This window comes from Protomyces lactucae-debilis (genome assembly GCF_002105105.1).
Source record: "Protomyces lactucae-debilis strain 12-1054 chromosome Unknown BCR37scaffold_16, whole genome shotgun sequence".
Lineage (NCBI taxonomy): Eukaryota > Fungi > Ascomycota > Taphrinomycetes > Taphrinales > Protomycetaceae > Protomyces > Protomyces lactucae-debilis.
Window position 1 is genome coordinate 80,768 of NW_024468008.1, and position 24,137 is coordinate 104,904.

At 49.7% G+C, this 24,137-nt stretch overlaps 14 protein-coding genes across 14 annotated transcripts; 5 read left to right on the forward strand and 9 right to left on the reverse strand.

Annotated features, from left to right (window-relative positions):
• Positions 1 to 98: 98 nt before the first annotated feature.
• On the forward strand, positions 99 to 614 carry BCR37DRAFT_394323 (uncharacterized protein; the record flags this gene model as incomplete). Its single annotated transcript, XM_040871450.1, has 1 exon — positions 99 to 614. One exon carries the CDS (start codon positions 99 to 101, stop codon positions 612 to 614), a length of 516 nt encoding a protein of 171 aa, XP_040723599.1.
• An 18-nt stretch (positions 615 to 632) lies between these two features.
• Positions 633 to 1,527, reverse strand: BCR37DRAFT_350110 (Spo11/DNA topoisomerase VI subunit A; the record flags this gene model as incomplete). The annotated part of the gene is made up of 2 exons (XM_040867979.1): positions 633 to 1,090; positions 1,128 to 1,527. Coding segments are annotated over 2 exons (858 nt in total), but the record flags the coding sequence as incomplete, so codon positions are not given.
• On the reverse strand, positions 1,125 to 2,124 carry BCR37DRAFT_381833 (uncharacterized protein). Its single transcript, XM_040869766.1, has one exon. It carries the CDS (start codon positions 1,848 to 1,850, stop codon positions 1,563 to 1,565), a length of 288 nt encoding a protein of 95 aa, XP_040723601.1. The 5' UTR covers positions 1,851 to 2,124; the 3' UTR covers positions 1,125 to 1,562.
• Positions 2,125 to 3,519: 1,395 nt separating this feature from the next.
• BCR37DRAFT_381837 (uncharacterized protein) lies at positions 3,520 to 4,089 on the reverse strand. The gene has a single exon (XM_040869767.1). It carries the CDS (start codon positions 3,898 to 3,900, stop codon positions 3,733 to 3,735), a length of 168 nt encoding a protein of 55 aa, XP_040723602.1. The 5' UTR covers positions 3,901 to 4,089; the 3' UTR covers positions 3,520 to 3,732.
• Positions 4,090 to 4,531: 442 nt separating this feature from the next.
• BCR37DRAFT_381838 (uncharacterized protein) lies at positions 4,532 to 4,830 on the reverse strand. Its single transcript, XM_040869768.1, has one exon. It carries the CDS (start codon positions 4,748 to 4,750, stop codon positions 4,553 to 4,555), a length of 198 nt encoding a protein of 65 aa, XP_040723603.1. The 5' UTR covers positions 4,751 to 4,830; the 3' UTR covers positions 4,532 to 4,552.
• An 89-nt stretch (positions 4,831 to 4,919) lies between these two features.
• On the forward strand, positions 4,920 to 5,242 carry BCR37DRAFT_381839 (uncharacterized protein; the record flags this gene model as incomplete). Its single annotated transcript, XM_040869769.1, has 1 exon — positions 4,920 to 5,242. The coding sequence occupies one exon, from the start codon at positions 4,923 to 4,925 to the stop codon at positions 5,166 to 5,168; it is 246 nt and encodes an 81-aa protein (XP_040723604.1). The 3' UTR covers positions 5,169 to 5,242.
• Positions 5,243 to 7,523: 2,281 nt separating this feature from the next.
• On the reverse strand, positions 7,524 to 8,093 carry BCR37DRAFT_381843 (uncharacterized protein). Its single transcript, XM_040869770.1, has one exon. The coding sequence runs from the start codon at positions 7,817 to 7,819 to the stop codon at positions 7,586 to 7,588; it is 234 nt and encodes a 77-aa protein (XP_040723605.1). The 5' UTR covers positions 7,820 to 8,093; the 3' UTR covers positions 7,524 to 7,585.
• A 1,701-nt stretch (positions 8,094 to 9,794) lies between these two features.
• Positions 9,795 to 10,958, forward strand: BCR37DRAFT_381848 (uncharacterized protein). The gene is made up of 2 exons (XM_040869771.1): positions 9,795 to 9,982; positions 10,026 to 10,958. The coding sequence occupies exons 1-2, from the start codon at positions 9,951 to 9,953 to the stop codon at positions 10,459 to 10,461; spliced, it is 468 nt and encodes a 155-aa protein (XP_040723606.1). The 5' UTR covers positions 9,795 to 9,950; the 3' UTR covers positions 10,462 to 10,958.
• A 2,279-nt stretch (positions 10,959 to 13,237) lies between these two features.
• On the forward strand, positions 13,238 to 14,030 carry BCR37DRAFT_399991 (uncharacterized protein; the record flags this gene model as incomplete). The annotated part of the gene is made up of 3 exons (XM_040871792.1): positions 13,238 to 13,555; positions 13,605 to 13,838; positions 13,884 to 14,030. The coding sequence occupies exons 1-3, from the start codon at positions 13,379 to 13,381 to the stop codon at positions 14,028 to 14,030; spliced, it is 558 nt and encodes a 185-aa protein (XP_040723607.1). The 5' UTR covers positions 13,238 to 13,378.
• Positions 14,031 to 14,790: 760 nt separating this feature from the next.
• BCR37DRAFT_99839 (uncharacterized protein) lies at positions 14,791 to 15,727 on the reverse strand. Its single transcript, XM_040872570.1, has one exon. The coding sequence runs from the start codon at positions 15,635 to 15,637 to the stop codon at positions 14,939 to 14,941; it is 699 nt and encodes a 232-aa protein (XP_040723608.1). The 5' UTR covers positions 15,638 to 15,727; the 3' UTR covers positions 14,791 to 14,938.
• On the reverse strand, positions 15,629 to 16,597 carry BCR37DRAFT_99819 (uncharacterized protein). Its single transcript, XM_040872569.1, has 2 exons — positions 15,842 to 16,597; positions 15,629 to 15,795 (listed from the first exon to the last, which is right to left on the reverse strand). Exons 1-2 carry the CDS (start codon positions 16,470 to 16,472, stop codon positions 15,665 to 15,667), a joined length of 762 nt encoding a protein of 253 aa, XP_040723609.1. The 5' UTR covers positions 16,473 to 16,597; the 3' UTR covers positions 15,629 to 15,664.
• A 3,901-nt stretch (positions 16,598 to 20,498) lies between these two features.
• Positions 20,499 to 21,076, reverse strand: BCR37DRAFT_381857 (uncharacterized protein; the record flags this gene model as incomplete). The annotated part of the gene is made up of 1 exon (XM_040869772.1): positions 20,499 to 21,076. Exon 1 carries the CDS (start codon positions 20,766 to 20,768, stop codon positions 20,499 to 20,501), a length of 270 nt encoding a protein of 89 aa, XP_040723610.1. The 5' UTR covers positions 20,769 to 21,076.
• Positions 21,077 to 21,174: 98 nt separating this feature from the next.
• Positions 21,175 to 21,688, forward strand: BCR37DRAFT_99862 (uncharacterized protein). Its single transcript, XM_040872571.1, has one exon. It carries the CDS (start codon positions 21,281 to 21,283, stop codon positions 21,584 to 21,586), a length of 306 nt encoding a protein of 101 aa, XP_040723611.1. The 5' UTR covers positions 21,175 to 21,280; the 3' UTR covers positions 21,587 to 21,688.
• Positions 21,689 to 23,278, reverse strand: BCR37DRAFT_405250 (uncharacterized protein; the record flags this gene model as incomplete). Its single annotated transcript, XM_040872075.1, has 2 exons — positions 21,689 to 22,451; positions 22,495 to 23,278. 2 exons carry the CDS (start codon positions 23,276 to 23,278, stop codon positions 22,174 to 22,176), a joined length of 1,062 nt encoding a protein of 353 aa, XP_040723612.1. The 3' UTR covers positions 21,689 to 22,173.
• Between the last annotated feature and the right edge of the window lie 859 nt (positions 23,279 to 24,137).

Below are 24,137 nucleotides of genomic sequence, written 5' to 3' on the forward strand. Positions count from 1 at the left end.
AAATAGCAAAAGTCGCACGCTTCGAGCAACGACCAGATCAAGACGACCGTTAGCCAGAGAGTACCCAAAGACCAGAGGCCAAAGGCCAGAGCTTTGTCATGCCGCTGCATCTGCTGACTGTGACCCTGGCAACGTCAACATTGGTAGCTGGAGACTGTATCGTGTACTGGCAAAATCGCCCAAGACTAGCTCCTAGTAGCGCAAAGGCAAAGCTGATTGATGCTACAAGCCAAACATTGGCTGACATCTACTCGCAGCTTGTGCCGTCCAATCGCATTGTGCTACATGGCATAGACTTGCTTTTACCGCTGAAACTCGCTTCTGCCCAACAGATTGTCACTGCAGTACGAGCACTCTCTGCAACGAAGCACATTACTGTCATCATCAACGCAGATGATGCACTGAGACAGACTGATCATGCATTCCTGCTACAAACACTTTTGCATGCTGCTCATCAAATCACAAACCTCCGTGCTCTTCCTTCTGGACGAGATCGCGAGTTTGCCGGTATGGCTCGCACAGCTGCCGGGGCCATGCACTATGAATCAGGCTTGCCCGATATCAAACACGGTGAGAGGCTGTTTCGGTATGGCGAAGACTTGACGTCGAATTGAGCAGAAAGGCAGCTCCTGTTACAGCCAGTTGCCATACTGAATCCAGTTCGTCAGCGTACTAAGCAGTCCATCTTGCTTCTCTGCCAAGATCTCGATCTCAGCCTTCAATTGGAGCTGCTTCAAGCGCATGACTTGTTGTCGCCAGTTTCGACTCTGCATGGATCCAGTACACCATTTTCTGCACAACAATGCGTCTGCCTTCCTATTGTCTGCTGGTGTCAGCGGCAGCATGTGAGCAGCAACATCGGCAATTTCCTCGACATGTACGCCAAGCCATCGCAGACTCGTCACTGCAAGATGCCGCGAGTGTGCTGCTCGAGCCACAGAGCCATACTTCCAAGTAGCAAGAATCTCAATGCCGTGCGGATCCAAATCGACGAGGCACAACAGCGGGATTGCTCGGATGCTGACATCTGTTGAAGTGGTGATGCTCGCTTCGATGAATTTCAGCGCCTGTCTGGAGCTCACATCGGGATCTGTGCGTCAGCGACGATCTATGCAGCGAGCACATACAGCCTTTGGCAGTCAGGAGGAGCCAGTTCTTGCAAGGATGGCTGGCAGGCGCTGCGCTCACTGATTGGCACAGTGTCTGAAAGACGGCGTCTTTTTCCACCACAAGTACCGTCTCGATGTTCGACAAGTCAATTGCAGCATAATGTTCGACATCAGTAATGTTGCGCGCTTGGCTTGAGAGATCGAGGACCTGCCCATCTGTCATTGTGATTGCTGCTGGACCAAACAAAAGTCCTTTGGCAGATGCCACGACGTTGAACTCATGTCGCTCGCACTCATAAGTCAGTTCGAGCTGGCTCAGGAGACGATCCACAACGCTCTGTGACTTGAAGAGCGCCACGTTCCTGTAGTACAGGTCACGCTTTGTACTTTTGACATCGCGTACGAGTCCTTCGTAGACGCTCACCAGTAGACAGATCACCTGTGCTAGACTTGTCAGATGCGTCTTGCTTGAGGGCTCGTACTGAATGCCTCTTTTTTGCCAAATGTAAGGACGCGTTGCTGGCGCTCCGTACGAAGTCGGACAGACTGGGTGGCGTGATCAAAGTATGTCTCTTCCTTGGAAGCTCTTGTCAACGTGATTGAAGGGACGTGTCCAGCTGCAGTCGTACGAAGGACAGACAACAGACTTGTATGCAGTCGATCAGCCAACCCTTGCTTGCGCGTCTGTAGCGATGCAACCAACGCTAGCGCTGCATCAGTCGGGACTGCCTGTGCACTCATGTCTGGTTGGCTCACTTGACACTCTTGCTGATCTTGAGCGCTCGAGCTTGAGAAGCAGACGATTGTGTTTGTATTCAGAGCTCAGGAAGACTTCTTGGCATACGACGACTGTGTTGTCTATGAAGCTTAAGAGCGCGACTGACTCAGGCTCCAAGCGTCTATACGCAAAAGAAGTGCTCCACGAAGCTTTAGAACACTAGACTCGATCTCTAGCCTCAACTAGGGTGGCAGACGAGCTCTGTTGGATTAAGCTGCGATCAGAGACATGCTCGAGATTGTGGATGTCTGTCTGAGGCATTCGAGCATCGACCAGCCTGCAACTGGATATCGTCGATACATACGGTCAACTACCGCCAGCCAAGCCAAAATAGTAGTCTCCAGCAGCGAGGAGTGTAGTTTGGCCCGCTCTACAGGCTGCACTGAGTCATCACGATGCCATCTCTGGTGTTGGGTATCGATAGAGGTGTCAAGGTGGTCTCGCGAGAGCTATTGGCAAAGTGTTGCTTGCTTATGGATCAGGTCCCTCTTGAGCATCTTGGTCCAGAGATACACAATGAGAGAAATTCTCCCTAGACAGTACTCGGAGAAGATGATTGAGGACATCCTTGACGTTCACGGAATCAAAGGCCAGTGCTAGGCTGCATCTCGTCGATCAGGTGAGATCACTCAAGCTTGTTTATGCCAGACTTGTCAGCGAGAGGAAAGCTGTTCTGTCCAGGATGTTAGAGAGCAATGTGGTTCCAAAGCACTGAGCAGTCTTTTACGATACCAGTGAAGTCTGGTCGAGTACTAGTGAAGTCTGGTCGAGTACCAGTGAAGTCTGGTCGAGGTTGCCGTAATCTGCGCACAAGGAGATGGCATGGCAATGTCGCAAGTTCACAACCACCAAGGCCCATACTTATGCACAGGTGGACAGCTCGTCAATTGCATGGCTTACTTGCTCAGCTACTAAAGCTACTAGCTGTTGGGCTTCTTGGACTCTCGTGACAACCCTGATAAGGCGCCAGACTTGGCCAGAGTTGCTATCATCATCCTAACAATGTCTTCGAAACTGGGTCACGCCAAACAAGGACGGAGACAAAGATGGCAATCTGAGTGGCTGCAAGTTCAAAAGTGCAGCCAATCAACGAATTTGGCTCGATGTCGTGCAACTTGGTGGACGTACAATGAAACTTATCCTTGGATGTGCTGCTCAAATCTGTTTCGCAAAGCTTTTCGCCAGTCTCCTCGAGTTTGCATGTGATAGGCTGCACTCCAGGCAGCACAAGCCAAGGCTGCTGGGAGTCTTCGACAGGTTCGTGATAGGCTGCTTCGTTAGCTACACGAAACAAAGTGACGGGTTGATCACATGCATGATCACTTACTCATAAGGAAAGCTGTCAAGACTGCATGTCGTGTACGCCTCGGAGTTGATGATTTCCTGCTTTTTGTCCTTAGACTCACACTTTTCGTACTTGATCCCTCGACACGTTGCTGGTGCTTCATGAATTGCGTAGTGGACTGCTTTGCGGTCATATCTTCATCTTTTCTCCCGTCTTCCACCTCGCCGGAGTCAGACAGACATGCGATCCCCTTATTAAATTCCATGTCCGGGTCGAAGTTGTATACGCATCTTTCGTCAATTTCGCATGAAAAACTGATTTCCGCCTCTCCGTCTTCTCCAATGCACCGTAACAAGTAAACTCGCGGCGCGTCACCAGCGCACTGCGCGAACCTGACTCGTAATGGCGGAACTTCTTGCGGACACTCAAAATGAGGAATTCTATAGTTTCGCTTTCGCAGAACAGGCAAATCAACATCGTTGCTGTGGTTGAATACTCGCATCGAAATGAACGAAGAGTGGTTAGTTGGTCCGAAAGCTTGAACAACGGCATTCAATGCATCAGGCGGTAGAAGCTCCATCGCTTCTTTGAGCGACATTTCCTGAAAGTCGGAGGGAATCACTTGATGAGAGTGCAACTGTGATTCTGGTGTAAATGGTGTTGCTACAATAGACGATGTTGTATGACGCTGTCCGAGGTCCCAATACAGAGTGCCAAAGGCAATGCATACCAGCATGCCAAACAAAAGCTTGCACATGACCTTGTAGCCGATGCACTGGGGCAACAGGCTTCCAATTCGAATGGCCTTCATTTCGTTGTGATGTTCGGGCATCAAACAGGACACGGCATTGGTCTGACGTGGCATCTCTTGCTTGTTTCTCTTGCGAACGGGGTGTACAGCGCGAATTGGCTCGTCATATTTCAGTCGCAACAGGATTGGTCTTCACTAAGTGTTCATCGTCAGGTTTCAATTGTCCTTCATCGAAGAGCCCAATTTGATTGGCCAATAGCCTGTTAGTTTGTCGCTTGGGTGGCAAAATTTGTTCTTACCCCTTGGTCTTGTTCGTATTTGGCTAATTTTGCTAAAACGAGAAGCTGCGTCGGATGACTCTCGGCTGCAGGAATGTACGTTTGCAAGAGCGTGTTTGCATAGCGAATAAGATGGTGAGGGTAATGTAGGAAGTAGTGGATGGCAACATGTGGGTGCGTCACACCATTTTTTGGATAGTCCTATGCTGCTCAAAGTTTCAAAACCCGGTGGGAAATGGATAGTTCTATCTCAGGCGCTCGGAAGAGTTTGCAAAGCGATGGCAAGTGCGAAGCAGTGTTTTCATAACTACAGCACTTGATCAGCTGCAGATCGCAAAGGAAGCATGAATCTTACAAAACGATGCTCTTTACAATCGAGTCGCGCCAGACGACAACGTAGACGAATAGAGCAATCTGTGTGGCTGCGAGCTTAAGCGAGCAGTCGATCTGTACTGTCTCCTCAACATTGTGAAACATGGTGGACTCGCAAGTGTAAGGATTCTTGGACGTGCTGCTTACATCCGTTTCGCAAAGCTTCTCTCCGGTCATCTCCAGCGTGCATGTGATCGGCTGAACCCTAGGCTGCACAAGCCAACGATGCTGGCTTTCTTCAAAAGGCTTATGATAGGCTGATGTATCAGTATAAGAACCGTGACAGATGGAGTAACTTACTTAAACAAAAGGCGGTAAGAGCTACAGCCCTGTATCGACCTTTTTCTCCATGTTTATTGAAGCAGAAAGAAGCATTTGTCTCGCTGTCGCCTTCAATCAGACGACTTCCCGTCATCAAATGAGTGTGCTTCAGCTTTGTGTAGACTGTCATATCTTTATCGTTGCCGACATGAGTGACCTCGCCATAATCATAACCTTTCTCGCACACAACTGTGCGATCATCTCCCGCCTCGGGAGCTTCTATATTGACGCAAATCTCGCCTTCAGAGCATCGTCCGGAGTCTTGAAAGACTAGATCTCCATCGCACATGAAATCATACTTTCTTGGATCTGGTTCTCGCTCAGAACTAACGCACCAGGCGCCAGCGAAAAAAGTACCCCAAGGACAATTCATGATTGGTACACGTCCCTGCAGCTGTCGTTTTCGTAATGCTGGCAAATCGAGATTGCTACTGTGGTTCCTGTCAAGAATCGACGACGATGAAGACTGGTTGATTCGTTGATATACTTCCATGATTGATTCCCATGCCTCGATTGGAAACTCCGCCTTCGCTACTTCAAAAGGAATGTCTCGAAACTCAGAGGTCGAATCCCTGTCCAGCTGCATATGCGACTTGGATCCAGAAATCGGTGCCCTCATGAATGAAGTTGCAAATCGCTGTTTCAGCTGCCGTACATTCAAGGTAATGGACATCAAACACCCTAGCATGAGCATGTAAAACAAAGGCTTGCGGACTTCATTGATGCGTTTGCGCTGCGGGAGAAGAGTGCCACAATGAGAGAAGATCATTTCCTGTGTTGTCTTAAAGTTGAACAGAGCCTAATTTGACAGCGTGCCGATTTCTGTTTGCTTTGTAAATCAGGGGCCATCGCGCTTTCGTCTGCTGAGAGTACCAGAGTCAATCCCCCGTATCCACAGGAGAAGATCATATGCTGTGCCGAGCCTGTTACTTGATTAGAGGTGTACTTGCGTGCCAATCACTGCTTGCTTCGTATTTCGAGGGGCGATCGCATTTTGGTCTGCTGACAGTTCCGGATTGGGTCATCGAATGCTTTGCACAATGCAGTGAATGGACCTGGTGCATGCTTCCATCTGATCGTGCTCATATTCGGCAGAACACTTCGTTAGTATAGGTCCCTTCATCATTGTCAGAGGCTAACATCTCAGCCTCGTTGAGCGAAAAGTGACTAGTCCCTAAAGGACAACGCTGCAGCTTTTTGACACTGATACAGGCAGCTTCCAGGAGTCAGGCCTCAGTGCTCATCATCCTCTTTCATATACTTCTTTCAGGAGGTGCACCACTGACACAAGCCACTTCTGCCATCACACATGCTCTATCAAACTCCACCTTGTTACAGCGCCTCCTAACGTGAATCTCGAGTGGACAGCACCTCAAGTCAAGCATGAAAAACTCTAGCTTGTCTCGTCTCCGAACCTTGGTGGTGACGTTCGCCAGATTATCACCTTTGCTAAGTAGCTCGACATGAACTATCCTTTGCGCACAATTTGTCGAACGTAGTGCCACTTGTTGTTGTATCCTTGGTCCTCGCATCATAGCGAGCTCGAGAGTCCTTTGCTAGGACTAGCACCCCCAAGCTGTCACCATACAGGTGAAATCAAAATCTCCACCTAATGCGCAACATCTTCCGGCAGTAGCGTGATTGTAAGAAAGATATCTTACCATCTTTATTGTAGCGAAGCTCAAGTCCAAGAATCCTCGTAGCAATACTCAAGTCGATAGAATTGAGCTTTTGCGACAAAGCTGCGTTAGATTCATCTGGTACGGCCTCGTCCTCGACCATCATGAGCATTTCAACAACATAGACGGCAATCGCGATTCCAACATGTTAATGGAAAAGAAGAGTCTGCTTGCTTTCGCTCCTCTCGCAGCCGAACTCCAGCAGAAACTTGATCAGCACAATGTAACACTATCGGCCAGATTGGTGGAGCCCCCAAAGCGGCTTGCGTAGCTTGCTGACCACGTCGCCCCCATTACGACACATTTGGACTCCCATCTGTGGACAGCCTCGCGGATGGTGTCAGCATTGCAGAGTGCGGCGACATCTTCCATGTGCCAAATCTTCAAGTTCTTCTCACCAGCAATGGCAAGGAGGATACGCACCGTCATGAACGTTGCTGTTGGAGCGAATGTCTCCTCAAAACCGAGCTCCATGATTCGTTGTTGGCCGCGTACTATCAAGTGCGCTTTGATTTACTCGATAGTTCCGTCCAAACCTCTCTGGAGGTCGACACTCACTTGCAGCCGAGCAAGCATACGTTTTGTGGCCATTTCACACATCTCCCTGATGTCTCGCTGCAACAAGGCGTCCATCTTCTGCGCGACAGCATCCATCTAGTGATAAATCTTGTCAGATTTCATAGTCTCCTTCTACGTTCATGGATCTTGATGACACTAGAGTCCTTGACACACTGCCTAGACCCGCGGCAAAAGAGACCCAAGATGGCGGCGTCTGTTGATACTGGGGCCCAACTCGCTACTGGGGTTGCCGACCATAGAACAAGGCTTGTAAATAGCAGAGAGAAACTGTATCGCAACTCGTAGACAATGCCTAATGACCATACACGTACTGATGAGACATCTGCTGTGTGGCAAGCACTGGTAAGCTCGACTCAATCAGCGTCGATCCCCAATAATTGCCCTTGCTACTGCTCGAATCCCGACTCCGTGAATTGCGCAGCCTGCTGTAGAACTAGCACCAGTGCTTGTCTGAAGTATCGCTTGAGAACTCCATGACAACAGACTGCTGCACCACGGCGCGAAGCTTGGCGAGGAACAGAATGATCGCACCGCTGCGATGTAGACTTGCGACGTGTGTTGCCGACCAACAAGCCGTCAGTACGCAAAGCAAAGACAGACAGATCTCACAACCCATGCGCAAACTCGATGTAGCCGCCGACGGTATGAGCCAGTTGGTTGTGACCATTGGCAAAGTGCATGAACCCGGTTGAATTCGTGATGCTGGCAAGAAGAATCAGCTCTTCATGTCCTTGATGCTCAATGGCAGTGCACAAGCCCGGCACTGTGTACTGTTCGCGTGTTGCGAGCTTGTAGACGCGAGCCGAGCCTGCATCGTCTCACTTGTTGCAAATCTGAGGAGCAAGACGCATGCATCCTTGCGAATGTACGCAGATGTGCCGTCATTATCAGCAGCGAATTCTGCCAAGCGTCTAATAGTCTAGTGCTGCTGCATATGCTGGTTGTGACGAAGGGCGAACAGGACAGGACGAATGCTTGTGCTGAAGACAGGACTTGGGCGAGATGTAGGGGACAAGAATAGAAATTGTAAACTAAGGAACAAGACAGCGGAAGGCTGCCTACTTATGTCTACCAGGTACCAGCATGAGAGCGGATTGCGATGATTGCGATGGAGCCCACGGGAGCCGACTCTCAGCAGGAGAACAGTGAAAGAAGAGGGGAAGCGAGATTGCATGAGCCCAGTGGAGATGTCCGAGCTGCGAGATAAGGAAGAGACAGAACAAGGGACGACGTGGTAGACGTCGTCGACGAGTAAGAGAGCGAGTAAGGACAACGTGACAGAGCGTTGCCGGAAGCGAGGAAGCTAGGCGCGGGACGATAGGCAACGTGCTGCGGTGATAAGCGTCGTTGAAGGGCGGAAGGTAGAAGGGCCGCGATGAGTTGCTAGAGCATGTGGTGCGGGAAAGTCGGATGCGAGGTTTAAGGCTGCGTGTTCGTTACACTGGTGCTTGAACTCTGATTCCGCTACTTCCAACCCAACCCTCAGCACACACAGTCAACACCGCCCTTACCAGGCTGCACATAGCTACAAGTATCGTATTGGCACAATCGCCTCGCTGATTCTTACAGCCAGCTGCTGATCAAGTGCGTCTCTGCTGGAAGCGCTTTCTCTCGTCAAGCTGTCTGCCTACATGGATGCACTCTCCTGGCTCTTGTCATGCCTTCTCTCATCCTGCGCAAGCTTTCTCTACTTGTACTGACACGCTCTGCATACTCATCAGCAGTCAAGCAAGCGCCTTTTGCCTCCTCACTGAGGTATTTCCTTGCGCTGGCAACTGTGATTTGATGGCTTGCCCCTCAATTCAGTCTCGTCCTTTGACGCCCACCTCAATCTCTGACTCTGAATCTACCCTTGCTCTTGCGCCCCCCAATGAGTCGTCTGTTGTGTCTCTCACTCAAAATCAGCTCGATGTCCATTGCTACCATCATTCACATCCTGCACTAGCACGACGGCCGCTATAACATCACAAGCACTACAAGTATCAATGCCTTGCTGCACACTATTCCTGATCTTCCTTAACCGTGTGAAGAGCCAAGCCATGGTAGATCCTCATCGCCTGATCTCAAAGTGAGGAATCCACTGCGGCGACTTCCTTACTAGTCCCACACGCTAACACCTTTTCACGCGCATTGCCTGATATTCACGATCAGTCACGCTCACAGGGTTATGCCGTTCACGACCAAGTCCCGCTCATCTCCACATCGGACTTTTTCCCGCTCATTCACGCTATGATTATACCGCGCGTTCCCACAAAAACACTGTGGTGCACTTGATTTATCGCCTGTACCACTTATCTCCGCGCATTCACTTGATTGCTTTTGTTCAAAGGGTTGGCCAATGATCAAGTGGGTCTGTTTCTAGGAATGACAACGCCCTCACGCTTGAGTGACAGGCAAAGAGCATCTCGCGGTCTCGTCAGTGTGCATAACACGGTCAGGAAATGTATGTTTCAGGCGCGCAAAGATGTTGGCAAAGCAATGGCAAGAGCGAAGCAGTATTTTTTATGACTACAGCACTTGATCAGCTGCAGATCGCAAAGGACGCATGAATCTTATAAAACGATGCTTTTTACGATCGAGTCGCGCCAGACGACAACGTAGACGAAGAGAGCAATCTGTGTAGCTGCAAGCTCAAACGAGCAGTGATTTGGTGTGGTTTCCTCAACATTGTGAAACTTGGTGGACTCGCATATGTAAGGATTCTTGGATGTGCTGCTTATATCCGTCTTGCAAAGCTTCTCGCCTGTTCTCTCGAGCGCGCATGCGACTGGCTGAATTTTGGGCTGCACTAGCCAACGATGCTGGCTTTGTTCAAAAGGCTCGTGATAGGCTGATGGGTTAGTATGAGAAACGCGAGTGATGGTGCAACTTACTCAAAAAGAAAGCGGTAAGAGCTACGGCCCTGTATCGATGTCGTTGTCCATGTCCTTTGAAGATGAAAGAAGCATCATTTTTGCGTGTGCCTTCAAACTGATATTTCCCCATCATCGTGTGGGTCTTCTGTTTGTAGATTGTCATATCTTTGTCATTGCCGACATCAGTGACCTCTCCATCGTCTTGCACGCACACTACTGTGTCATGGTCACCCTCGACCGTGGCTTCTACATTGACGCAGACTTCAGTATCCTCGCAATATCGGACAAACTCATCCTCGATCTCATCCCCACATCGAATAAAATACTGTGTTGGATCTATGTGTCGCTCGTCGCCATATGCATCAATTGCAGGTTCAGCGCACCAAGCACCACCGAAGACATCGTCAGGTTCAGGACATTCTATGTCCGGCACATAAGGTTGTCGTTTTCGTAACACTGGCAAGCCGAAGTTGCTACCGTGATTCCCGTAACGAACCGATGCCGATGAAGACAGGTTGATAAGATGATGAACTTCCATGATTGAATCCCATGCCTCAGTTGGAAACTCGGCCTTCGCTGCTTCGAAAGTAATTTCTTGAAACTCAGAAGCCGACTCCCTCTCCAGCTGCGACTGCGACTGCAACTTGGATCCAGAGATTGGTGCCGTCATGGATGAAGCAGCGAATCGCTGTTTCAGCTGCTGCAGGTTGAAAACACTGAACGTCAAACATGCCAGCATCAACATGCAAAGCAAAAGCTTGCAGACGTCGTTGATCCATTTACGTTGCCAGCAAAGAGTGCCATTTCGACAGAAGAACATCTGCTGTGCTGAGTCTTAGACTTGGACAAAAGCGAATTGGCCAGCGTGCCAACTTCTGCTTGCTTCGCGTTTCGAGGGGCAATCGCATTTTCGTCTGCTGGGAATGTACCGGAGTGACTGCCCAATTCATTTGCACATGCAGAGATTGTATCTGATAGGCTGGCGTGAGGCCACTTTTGTTTGTGCTCAATTTGTGCTCATGGTCCGGAGGACGGCCTGCAAGGATTGGTTCCTCAACTTTATGACCCCTGGTTAGCATCTTAAGGGAGAGAGAAGCGGGCCAGCGTCATGAGGATTCAAGCGAAGAGTTTCAGGGACGACCAACCGATGTAGCCTCGACCCTTGCGGGCCACCAAGGGGTGATAAAAGGCCGTGGGCGCCCTTAAACAACGTAGCTGTCTATGCAAGCTTCCTTGACCGTCGCAGGCGGCGTCGCTGCAAGGCACAATACTGCATGAACGGCACGGTTGCAGAACTGCAAAATGTTCTCTCACTCTCCATCTCATTGGATACGCATTGAATGAGCCTTAGGTACAATTCAACGCGTTTGTTGTTTGTTGGTCTCTCCGGCCATTCGCCTCCTGGGGATGTGACTATGCACATGAGCCATGCTTCCATAAGTATCGAAGTTGTGAAAGCACTATGTCCGCCACTGACATATACTTGCGTTACACTGTCCTTAGCAAACCATAGATCAATCAACTTGTAGAATAGCAAAGATAAAAGCCAGATGACTCCGAAACGGTGAATTTTGGCGAATTTGAAAATCTCACGGCCTTCAGCACATATGCGGTGTCATACATCTGTCGTTGCCGACATGGGTGACCTCTCCGTCATCTTTCTTACACAATACCGTATGCTCCTGCCCGTCGAGAGCCGGCACATTGATACCAACCTCATCTTCATTGCAATTTGACCACAGCTCAACATCCTGTTCGATATTATCATTACACTGAAAATGATACTCTGTCGGATCTGGTGGAACTTGCTGTCCATCGTCCTCTGGAGTACACCAAGCTCCGACGAATACAGTGCCTTCAGGACAACGTATTTACGGCACACGAGTCTCTCGTTTCTGTAACACTGACAAGTTTGAATTCCTACTGTGAGTCCGGTCACGAATTGACGACACTGGAGACTGGTTGATTCGTTGTCAAACGTCCATGATTGAATCATATGCCTCAGTTGGAAACTCGGCCATCGCTGCTTCGACAGTGATTTTTTGAACGTCAGAACCCGACTCCTTTTCTAGCTGCGACTGCGCCTTGTAACGAGGTTTGCGCCGTCAAGGACCCAGTAAAAAGTTGCTGATCCCTCTGCTGCAGATTCCAAGCAATGCACGTCAAGTACCCCGGCATGAGCATGCAAATTATAAGCTTGCAGACGTCATTGACGCGTTTGCGCTGCGGGAGAAGAGCGCCACCTCGCGAGAAGAACATCTGCTGTTTTGAGTTCAAGACTTGAACCTGTCAACGCCAAACTTCCCGCTTGTCTAGGGAGTCAATTGCAAGGGGCGATGCAAGCCGGATAGATTTCCGGCGTCCCAAATCGTTTGCACAATGCCTTGATGCACGTGACGGGACGAAGCATATCTCCTCTACTTTGATCGGCGGGACCGCTTGCCAGTATTCATCCCTTCATCATGAAGCCCGATGTAGCCTCGCCCTTTGCGAATGGCTACATACGCGACAAAAGTGCGTCGCCGCGCATGGATGTTGCAGCTATTATGCAAATTTCTGTGACAGTCGCCGAGAATCACATGTTCACTGCTGCATGGACAACACATCGGTGGCAGTCTAAAGAAAAGCCTTTCGCGGCTGATAATGCGATGAAATATGAAATACTGAGGCGGTGAGACACATGGGCTCTAAACGGTTGGCTATGTCGTTGGTGACAAATAAGACTCAATTGATGCGTGGCACACTGGCGATTACCCTTCAAGAAATCGCTGGTGAGGACAGGTGCACACTACTGGACTCACAAATGACATGTATGTGATAGATCGGCTATGCTGGTGAATACTGGAGCAAGCCGGAAACCCACTTCCAGACGCTGGTCAAGAACCGGCGCTCGACGGAAGACAAAAGGCTGGCGCTGGTGATTACTATTGCCTGCACTATAGCCAAGCATACAGATACTACATTCATGTAGACACAGCTGCTGGTCTTTGTTCAGCCCATGCGCAACAATTGAAATGGAAGCAATCCTATCTACAGCGTGTACCAAAGCACATGATTCCTCGATCTGCATGGCATGGTCACCTGCATATGGCATCATCGGGTTGAATGCAGTAGCCCTCTACTATCTTTCGAGATTGTCCTGTTCCCAAGACTTCAAAAATCCAGAAGATTCCATGCTGGTGCGATGTACTGTTGTGAAGATGACTTTAGGATTTGAAACTTTTGCTACTCTTCATCTCTCTCAGTTAGCTATAGACTACAGGACGCTTCATAGTCGCTGGACACGCAAGTGCTCCACTCTAGACGCGTATCTCTGCAGTATTTACCTTGATTCTGTCTCTCAAGTATGTCTGCCTAGCAAAGTCAGATCAATGCTGCCCTGCATAGATCAGCGAGGCAATCCTGTCAGAGGGAAACAACGCGACCATGCCGAGCCGAGGAAGTCAGTCCGTCATCTTCAACGGGACTCCTCGTCACCCGCTAGGGCACAAGCGAATTGGATCTCCATGGTCATCTTTCAGCATGGCGCCAAGAACTTGCAAGTCGCCGTACGTGACGACGTCCAACAATCTACGCATCGTCCCCTACTGACAACAGCAATCGAGGCACAACAAGCGTTTGGCACAGGCAGAGGCTGAGCATCAAGAGACTGACGACGAGAATGACTTGCAGACACGTCAAGGACCACGCACCTTACGACACATTGCGCCAGGCCGTGAGGAAGACGAGGACATACAGGCACGTCAAGGACCGCGGACTACACGGAACATCGCGTCACGCCATGACAAAGACGGTGACAGCGATGCAGAAGCTCCACGACCACGTCGTACGGTACACTCATTCTTCGCTGGTCTTGATTCATACTGACTACTACAGGGCAAACGCGACCGGCCGATGACAGCGAAAGCTCAGCTTCTCCAGGCTGCAGCGAATAATAGGAAACTCCGCGCCTTCACCGCCAGCGAGGTGGAACCAGCGCGGGACCGTAGCAAGCGTGCAAGGCACCTTTCACGACAGTTGTAAGGTAGACGTAATAAGCTTTCCTTGTTCTAGAGCTATCCCTAATCCATGCAAAACCCTGACTCGCCACCTGCAGCTCGCTGCAAATTCGTCACCAGCGATCGCCGGTTGTCACTCGTCGATCATCAGTTTACTACGAGTCCATCACCGCGTATGCCACCACGTCAGTCTTCCGTTGATCATCGACTAACCAGCCGAGGAAATTTCCCGTAGGGTGATCGAGTGGCAAGGGGCTTTTGCAGGTGACGAGCACGTAGTGGGCTGCAGGTGGCGAAACGGGGCTCTGAATTAATCAGGAATAGCTCGAGAGCAAGGAAGACTTAATGGGCCTTCCCTCCAACTGTTGTGCGAAGAATCTTACACGCTTGCAACGCGATCATGCTTGTTTCACCTCGCCGGCAAGGGCATTCACAGCAGCCTGAAGCAACTGAACCTTTGTCGACGTTGGTCGGTTGTGTTTGACCTGTAGCAGTTTGTATATTGCAATAAAAGTGATAGCAGAAGAAGTGACTCGTGTGACCTGGTTGTGAAAGTAGCAAATCGCTGTCGACGTCTTGTTTCTCGGTTGACGCTGTGTTTTGTGCCTCGCGACATGCTTGTTATGCCTGCGTGTCATCGTCTTGCTTGTGGCGTGGCGCAGTGTTTTGTGCTTTGCATCGTGCTTGCTGGGGCTGCATGTCACTCTCGCCGTCCGTCTCTTGCTGCTCAGCCTCTGACAGGCGCTTATTGTACCTCGATTCCTATTGTCAGTAGATTACCGTTGCATAGGTTGATGGGCGTCATCACGTATAGCGACTTGCAGTTTCTTGGCGTCATGTCGCTGGATTGTAGACTCACGACTTGCAGTACCGACCGACGAGCAGTCAGTATGCGAAGAAGAGGCAGACAGACCACGCAAGTCAAGCACCAACTCAGTGCTGTAGCGGCTGTCGGCATGTGCCATGTGGTTGCAACCAGTTTTGGCGCTCCTTAGCGACCATATTGGCGTACAACGCCAGAGCTTCTAGGCCTTTTATAGTATCCATTTTCTTGTCAGAAGAGGTAATGCCAGCAGCATGGTATATGCGTGCATGCATTGATTCCACTCCATTACTCGTTTCGGGCAAGGTTTGGTGCTGATATGCGCTTTCTGGCGACTTTTGAGACTCGAATATCATGCCAGCTGTTGAGGGTTTCGTCCACCAGCTGATGTAATGCTTGGAGGTTGGAAACTGGCTTTCAAGAGCACATTTAATCGTCTGGAAATCCTCGTTGCTGGAGCAAGTTCCCAATTGACGTACCAAGCTTTGGAACGCGGCACGCGAGTCTAATGGCAGCTTTCCAGCCTCCTTTGTGATGCCCTTCTGCCAGTGAAACGAGCAGCCCTTCAATATGGATTCCCCTTGAGAACGCCAATGAGCCAATTCCTGTCTGACCCCAGGATATTCTGGACTGCGTTGCCTGTTATACATGTGTTGAGCGAACGCATCGAGAAAGCCACATCTCTGAGAATCACTGAAGTCCACGACATTTGCGAACCGACTGAAGTCGCACATGGGCATCTTGGCCTCAATGCTGAGAAATAGCTGACGAAAATGCATGGCATAGCAAGCTGCGGTTTGATCTTGCATCCAGCTAAGTACGACCGGTGTCCATCGCTACATGATGGGAACAAAGGCGCAAGTGACCATCAAAAGAGCATCGCGAAAGAAGCCGTGAGCTGCGTCAGAAATGTATCCGCCCTGATTGTTCTCAATAGAACAGCCAGCAAAAACTGCCTCCTTCATATCTGTGAAATGGTTAGATATCTTGTCAGAAGATGAAAATGCTCATACCGGGACTTTGAATAACAACGCATCTAGTCGGTCGGAAGAAGCAGGAACCCTCCACAAAAGTAGCGGGAAATGCTTCTGTCAAATTGACCAGCTCTCTGAGAAACGAATTGCCACCATGTGACCCTCCAAACATGCCGCCTGGATCCAATTTGCGTGCTTGATACCGTAGGACGTTCCTATTGCCCAAGCCCGGGTGTATACTGAGGGCGCTCAAGGTCTTGCCTGACTCGGGGCAAGTGCCGGCGTTGAACTTCAGCTGCGTGGCCGATTTGCCTGGGTTGGCTTGCAACATAGCTAGGAGTTGGGCCTTCTCATCCTCTTTCATCACAGTATTCGGAGGCACTGCATGAGAATGCCTGCCTTCAAGCTCGACGAGGACTTTCTGCTGACCATCAAAACGGAACGATTGACGCCGCCTAGCAGCACATTGTATGTGGTTCATAGAACTCTGGCATTTGCCACACGCTTTGGACACTTGCGCCTCAAATTTCGTCGTCCTCGACCGCGCGATAACCCGTTGTGGTACTGCGCACAGTGGATTAGAGCATATCAACAGACCTTGGCATCTAAGTGTCTGTACGGACATGTCCCCATGCGACTTGCTTCCCGTTGAGAGCCAAGACCACACCATCTTGTTCCAATCTTTCGACTGGCTGACGACGAGAGGATCAAGTTGAAATTTATAGTCTCCGCGCCGTTGGCATTCTTTGGGATTTCTGTCACTTCCAGATAGTCGTGTAATGGACTTTCATGTTCGTCATCCGAAGGTTCAGAGATTTGGAGCTCTTCTGCTGTCATACTAGCAGGGTGGAAGTCAAAAGAGGAAGCAATGGATTGAGAAGTCGTAGTATACACAGCTGGTGGTAGCAGAGCATGCTCTTATGGATGCTAGACTTCTCATCGAGCTGTCATTAGACCATGCAGGAGGTATGAAGCAAGGAGGTGCCTCACTTTTATGGAAGTCGCGTCAGACTAGCCTTGGCCGCACAGAAACAATCGCCTTTTTTTTTTCTTTTGGGGCAAAAACCCGGGGCCCGGGATTTTACCTCGATGAATATCCCGGGGCCCGGGATCTGAAATGGGCTCTCGACGATGATTGGCTGCCGGGATTTTGCCGCTGAAAATCCAGGCTAGCTCGAATGAAAATCCCGGCTATCTCGAGAAATTGTACCGGGCCCCGGGATTTTCCCCCCGGGATTTTCACACGACCGGATTATGTTCCATTTCCGGATCGTAGTTGTATGTGCATATTTCGTGAGCTTCGCATGAAAAAATAATCACCCTCTCTCCATTTTGTCCAATGCACCGTAACAGGTAATCTTGCGGTCTATGACCACCGCACTCCGCAAGCCTGACTCGCAATGGCGGGACTTCTTCCGGACACTCAAGGGCAGGAATTCTGAAATTTCGCTTTTGCAGTACAGGCAATTGAACATCGTTGCTGTGGTTGAATGCTCGTATCGGTGAGAACGAAGAGTGGTTGGCTGGTTCGAAAGCTTGAACAATGGCATTCAATGCATCAGGAGGTAGGACCTTCACCGCTTCTTTCAGGGAAATCTCCCGGAAATTGGACGGAAGCACTTGATGGGAGGGCAACTGTGGTTTTGTTGCAAATGGTGTCGATACCGTGGACGAAGTTGCATAACGCTGCCCGATTTCCAAAGATAGAGTGCCAAAAGCAATGCATACAAGCATGCAAAACAAAAACTTACAGATGACCTTGAAGCCAATGCAATGGGAGAACAGGCTTCCAACTCGCATGGCCTTCATTTGGTTGTGATGTCTGCGTAAACAGGACACGGCATCGGTTTGACGTGCCATGTTTTGCTTGTTTTTCTTTCGAACGGGGTGCACAGCGTGGATTGGCTCATTATATTTCGGTCGCATCATGATTGGTCTTCAGTGAGTCTCCACCGTCAGGTTTGAATTTGTTCATCTAAGAGCCCAATTTTATTGGCCAACACACTGTTTGCTTGTCGCTCGAGTGGCAAAATTAGTTCTTTACCCCCCGGACTTGTTCGTATTTGGCTAATTTTGCTAGAACGGGAAGCTGCGTAGGATGACTCTCGGCTGCAGGGATGTACGTTTGCAAAGCGTGTTCGCATAGCGGATAAGTTGGTGTGTAAAGGAGAGGATAGCAACATCTAGGTGCGCTACACCATTCTTGAGACAGTCCTAAAATGCTCAGAGTGTCCAAAGCTGGTAGGAAATGTATATCTCAGGCGCTTAGAGAAGTTTGAAAAGTGATGGCAAGTGCAAAGCAGTGTTTTTATGAATACAGTACTTGATCGCAAAGGACTTATGAATCTCACGAAATGATGCCCTTTACGATCGAGTCACGCCAGGCCACAACTTAAACGAAGAGAGCAGTTTGTGTGGCTGCGAGCTTAAACGAGCAGTCAATTTGTGCGGTTTCCTCAATATTGAGAATCTTGGTTGACTCGCATGTATAAGCATTCTCGGACGTGCTGCTAACATCCGTTTCGCAAAGCTTCTTTCCGGTCTTCTCCAGCGTCATGTGATTGGCTGATCCTTAGGTTGCACAAGCTGACAGAGTAACTTACTTAAACAGAAGGCAATAATAGCTACAGCCCTGTATCGACCCTTTTCTCCATATTTTTATTGAAGCGGTGTAATGACCACGCAGATCTGATCACCTTAGCCCGCAGCTGTTACACTGCCTGATTTGGTCTCGCTGGCAGTTCCCTGTTTCTTTGTTCTCTTTGTTCTCGCTCGTACTCTCACGACGAACATCTCATCTCCACCTATCAGCTACGCTGCTCACATCGCGACCTATCAGCTACGCTGCTCACACGTCATCCAACCTGGTTTCATGCAGAGCTCTCGTACTCTCGCTCTGCTCTCGTCATCTCGCTCCTCTTGCAATCCGCTCTCTCGCATGAGCCTGATGGACATGAAACGACAGCCTTCTGCTGTCTTCTGCTCTTTAGTTTACAATTCATTATCTACCCTTAGTCCTTGTCAAAGTCCTGTCCTCAGCGCAAGCCATCTTCGTCCCTCATCACCTAGATCCTTACAAGTTCCAGAGCGGGTCACCGAATGCTTTGCACAATGTAGTGAATGGACCTGGTGCATGCTTCCATTCGATCGTGCTCATATTCGGCAGAACACTTCGCTAGTATAGGTCCCTTCGTCATTGTCAGAGGCTAACATCGCAGCCTCATTGAGCGAAAAGTGACTAGTCCCTAAAGGACAACGCTGCAGACTTTTGACACTGATACAGGCAGCTTCTAGGAGTCAGTTCTCAGTGCTCATCATCCTCATTTTCATATACTTGTTTCAGGAGATGCACTCCGGACCCACGTCACTGCTGCCAACACACATGCTCTCTACCTTGTTGCAGCGTCTCCTAACGTGAATCTCGAGTGGACAGCACCTCAAGTCAAGCATGAAAAACTCTAGCTTGTCTCGTCTCCGAACCTTGGTGGTGACGTTCGCCAGATTATCACCTTTGCTAAGTAGCTCGACATGAACTATCCTTTGCGCACAATTTGTCGAACGTAGTGCCACTTGTTGTTGTATCCTTGGTCCTCGCATCATAGCGAGCTCGAGAGTCCTTTGCTAGGACTAGCACCCCCAAGCTGTCACCATACAGGTGAAATCAAAATCTCCACCTAATGCGCAACATCTTCCGGCAGTAGCGTGATTGTAAGAAAGATATCTTACCATCTTTATTGTAGCGAAGCTCAAGTCTAAGAATTCTCGTAGCAATACTCAAATCAATAGAATTGAGCTTTTGCGACAGAGCTGCGTTAGAATCATCTGGGACGGCCTCGTCCTCGACCATCATGAGCATTTCAACAACATAAATGGCAATCGCGATTCTACCATGTTTGTGGAAAAGAAGATTAAGCTCACTCTCGCCCCCCTCGAAGCCGAACTCCAGCAGAAACTTGATCAGCACAATGTAACACTGTCGGCCAGATTGTTGGAGCCCCAAAAGCGGCTTGCATAGCTTGCTGACCACGTCGCTCCCAGTACGACACCATTTGGACTCCCGTCTGTAGACAGCTTCGCGGACGATCTCAGCATCGCAAAATGTGGCGACATCTTCCATGTGCCAAATCTTCAAATTCTTCTCACCAGCAATGGCAAGGAGGATACGCACGGTCATGAACGATGCTGTTGGAGCGAATGTCTCCATAAAACCAAGCTCCATGATTCGTTGATGGACGCGTACGATCAAGTGCGCTTTGATCGCTCGATAATTCCGTCCGAACCTCGCTGGAGGTCGACACTAACTTGCAGCCGATCAAGCATACGTTTTGCGGCCAACTCACACATTTCCCTGATGCCTCGCTGCTATAAGGCGTCTATCTTCTGCGTGACAGCTTCCATCTAGAGATAAACGCTGTCAGAGTGCATCGTCTTCTTCTCCGTTCTTGAGTCTTGATTACCCTAGGGTCCTTGACACACTGTCTAGACCCGGGGCGAATGAAACTCGAGATGGCGGTGACTGTTGATTCTGGAGCCCAACTTGTTAATGTGGTTGCCGACCATAGAACAAGGCTTGTAAATAGCTGAAAGAATCTGTATCGCATGTCGTAGACAATGCCTAATGACCAAACACGCACTGATGAGACATCTGCTGTGTGGCAAGCACTGGTAAGCTTGACTCAATCAGCGTCGGTCCCCACTAATTGCCCTTGCTGCTGCTTGAATCCCGACTCCTTGAATTGTGCACCTTGTTGTAGCACCAGTGCTTGTCTGAAGTATCGCTTGAGAACTCCGTGACAATAGACTGCTGCACCACGGCGCGAAGCTTGACGAGGAACAGAATGATCGCACCGCGGCGATATAGATTTACGACCTGTGTTGCCGACCGACAAGTCGTCAGTATGCGAAGCAAAGACAGACAGACCTCACAATCCGTGCGCAAACTCGGTTCTGTAGCCGCTGACGGCATGGGCCATTTGGTTGTGACCGTTGGCAGAATGCATGAACCCGGTTGAGTTCGTGATGCTGGCAAGAAGAATCAGCTCATCATGTCCTTGATGCTCAATGGCAGTGCACAAGCGTGGAACTGAGCACCATCGCGCGTTGCGAACTCGCAGACGCGAGCCGGGCCTGCATCGTCCCACCCGTTGCAAGTCTGAGGAGCAAGAAGCATGCATCCTTGCAAAGGTACGCAGATGTGCCATCATTATCAGCAGCGAATCCTGCAAAGTGTCCAACATAACTAGTGCTGCTGCCAGCTGCTGCTGCATGTGCTGGAGCTTGAATTCTGGATTCCAACCCAAACCTCAACGCACACAGTCAACACCGCCCTGACCAGGCTGCACATAGCTACAAGCATCGTATTGGCACAATCGCCTCACTGACACTTGCAGCCATCTACTGATCAAGTGCGTCTCTGCTGGAAGCGCTTTGTGTCGTCAAGCAGTCTGCCTACATTGATGCACTCTCCTGGCTCTTGTTATGCCTTCTCTCATCATGCGCAAGCTTTCTCTACTTGTACTTACATGCTCTGCATACTCATCAGCACGTCAAGCAAGCGCCTTTTGCCTCCTCACTGAGGTATTTCCTTGCGCTGGCAACTGTGATTTGATGGCTTGCCCCTCAATTCAGTCTCGTCCTTTGACGCCCACCTCAACCTCTGACTCTGAATCTACTCTTGCTCTTGCGCCCCCCAATGAGTCGTCTGTTGTGTCTCTCACTCAAAATCAGCTCGATGTCCATTGCTACCATCATTCACATCCTGCACTAGCACGACGGCCGCTATAACATCACAAGCACTACAAGTATCAATGCCTTGCTGCACACTATTCCTGATCTTCCTTAACCGTGTGAAGAGCCAAGCCATGGTAGATCCTCATCGCCTGATATCAAAGTGAGAAATCTACTGCGGCGACTTCCTTACCAGTCCTACACGCTAACACCTTTTCACTCGCATTGCCTGATATTCACGATCAGTCACGCTCACAGGGTTATGCTGTTCACGACCAATGCCAGCTCATCTCCACATCGGCTTTGTCCCGCTTATTTACGCTATGATTATCCCGCGCCTTCCCACAAAACCACTGTGGTGCACTTGACTTATCGCCTGTACCACTCATCTCCGCGCATTCACTTGATTGCATTTTTTCAAAGGGTTGGCAATTATCATGTGGGTCTGTATCTAGGAATGACGACGCCCTCACGCTTGAGCGACAGGCAAAGAGCATCTCGCGGTCTCGTCAGTATGCATAACACGGTCAGGAAATGCATGTTTCAGGCGCGCAAAGATGTTGGCAAAGCAATGGCAAGAGCGAAACAGTATTTTTATGACTACGGCACTTGATCAGCTGCAGATCGCAAAGGATGCATGAATCTTACAAAACGATGCTCTTTACGATCGGGTCGCGCCAGACGACAACGTAGACGAAGAGAGCAATTTGTGTAGCTGCAAGCTCAAACGAGCAGTGAATTGGTGTGGTTTCCTCAACATTGTGAAACTTGGTGGACTCGCATATGTAAGGATTCTTGGATGTGCTGCTTATATCCGTCTTGCAAAGCTTCTCGCCTGTTCTCTCGAGCGCGCATGCGACTGGCTGAATTTTGGGCTGCACTAGCCAACGATGCTGGCTTTGTTCAAAAGGCTCGTGATAGGCTGATGTATTAGTATGAGAAACGCGAGTGATGGTGCAACTTACTCAAGAAGAAAGCGGTAAGAGCTACAGCCCTGTATCGACGTTGTTGTCCATGTTCTTTGAAGAGGAAAGAAGTATCATTTTTGCTTGTGCCTTCAATCTGATGTTTCCCCATCATCAGGTGGGTCTTCTGTTTGTAAATCGTCATATCTTTGTCATTGCCGACATCAGTGACCTCTCCATCGTCTTGCACGCACACTACTGTGTGGTGACCATCCTCAGCCGTAGCTTCTACATTGATGCAGAGTTCAGTATCCTCGCAATATCGGTCAAGCTCATCCTCGATCTCATCACCACATCGAATAAAATACTGTGTTGGATCTATGTGTCGTTCGTCCTCGTCAAATTCAGCGCACCAAGCACCACCGAAGACATCGTCAGGTTCAGGACATTCCATGTCCGGCACACGAAACTGTCGTTTCCGTAACACTGGCAAGCTGAAGTTGTTACTGTGGTTCCCGTCACGAGTCGACGACAATGAAGATTGGTTGATTCGTTGATAAACGTCCATGATTGAATCCCATGCCTCAGTTGGGAATTCGGTCTTCGCTGCTTCGATAGTGATTTCTTGTAAGGCAGAATTCGGCTGCTTCTCCAGCTGCGATTGCGCCTTGAATTCAGAGATTTGGGCCGTCAAGGACGAAGAAGCAAGTCGCTGGTCTCGCTGCTGCAGATATGAAGCAATGAACGTCAAACATCCCAGCATGAGCATGCAAAGCAAAAGCTTGCAGATGTCATTGACGCGTTTGCGCTGCGGGGGAGGAGTGCCACCTCGAGAGAAGATCATCTGCTATGTTGTGTCTCAAATGTGAGCAAAAGCGAACTTGCCAGTGTGCCAAATTTTCTGCTTGGTTTTTGTGTCAAGGAGTGCTCGCGGTTGTCAGCTGCAGACCCCTTCGGAGTTCACATCGCATTTCCGCTGAGCCAAAAGTGATTAGTCCCTAGAGGACATTGCTGCAGCTCTTCAAATTCCGAATCCGAGACCTCTTCCAGGAGTCAGTGCTGATCAGCAGAAACCTCCTGGACCCAACTTTGAATCCCACAAAATCTCGAAGCTCTCTATATCTTACAGCGATTATGTCTCCTCTAGGAGCAATAGAGTGATGTCAACTCATAGAACACATCGCATCCCCGTGGAGCAAAAAGTGACTAGTCGCCAGAGGACAACGCTGCAGCTCTTTACCCACCGAAACCAAGGCCGCTTCCAGGAGTCAGTGCTCAACAGGAGACATCTCCTGGACACAACTTCGAATCTCACAGAATCTCGAGCCTCATTTATGTCTGACCAAATTCACGCGCACCCACTCTCATTCTTTTCTTTTGTACGATTCACGTGGACCATGCATCATCATGTGGCGTTATTCATGCGCCTTGAGTTTCTTCCCACAGTGGATGTACACTTCATCCGGCTTATGACAGCTTTCAAGGTGAATGCGTAGCAGGCTTCAGCTGCTCTATGATTGCTGGCAGTCAGGTCGTGTGCTTTTATGCGATAGCTCCAGCTTCTCTTCACCATCTGATCGTTCGAAATGGTTCCTAAGGGGGCTCCTCATTGTGAACAGCTTCGAGCAGTACTCGCTCGCATGCTTGCGAGCTTCGGCAGTGTTGACGCTGTATGTCTCGGTGTGCTTGAACAAATTCATACG

Excerpts from the sequence above, each read along its gene's own strand:
- BCR37DRAFT_381833 (XM_040869766.1), bottom strand. The coding sequence starts at position 1,850 with ATGAGTGCACAGGCAGTCCCGACTGATGCAGCGCTAGCGTTGGTTGCA.
- BCR37DRAFT_381837 (XM_040869767.1), bottom strand. The coding sequence starts at position 3,900 with ATGCATTGCCTTTGGCACTCTGTATTGGGACCTCGGACAGCGTCATAC.
- BCR37DRAFT_381838 (XM_040869768.1), bottom strand. The coding sequence starts at position 4,750 with ATGACCGGAGAGAAGCTTTGCGAAACGGATGTAAGCAGCACGTCCAAG.
- BCR37DRAFT_381843 (XM_040869770.1), bottom strand. The coding sequence starts at position 7,819 with ATGGTCACAACCAACTGGCTCATACCGTCGGCGGCTACATCGAGTTTG.
- BCR37DRAFT_381848 (XM_040869771.1), top strand. The coding sequence starts at position 9,951 with ATGCTGGCTTTGTTCAAAAGGCTCGTGATAGG. Across the intron at positions 9,983-10,025 it reads TTCAAAAGGCTCGTGATAGG|TCAAAAAGAAAGCGGTAAGA; the intron begins CTGATGGGTTAG and ends GGTGCAACTTAC.
- BCR37DRAFT_99839 (XM_040872570.1), bottom strand. The coding sequence starts at position 15,637 with ATGCAAGATCAAACCGCAGCTTGCTATGCCATGCATTTTCGTCAGCTA.
- BCR37DRAFT_99819 (XM_040872569.1), bottom strand. The coding sequence starts at position 16,472 with ATGGTGTGGTCTTGGCTCTCAACGGGAAGCAAGTCGCATGGGGACATG. Across the intron at positions 15,796-15,841 it reads CGTTGTTATTCAAAGTCCCG|ATATGAAGGAGGCAGTTTTT; the intron begins GTATGAGCATTT and ends ACCATTTCACAG.
- BCR37DRAFT_99862 (XM_040872571.1), top strand. The coding sequence starts at position 21,281 with ATGCCTTCTCTCATCATGCGCAAGCTTTCTCTACTTGTACTTACATGC.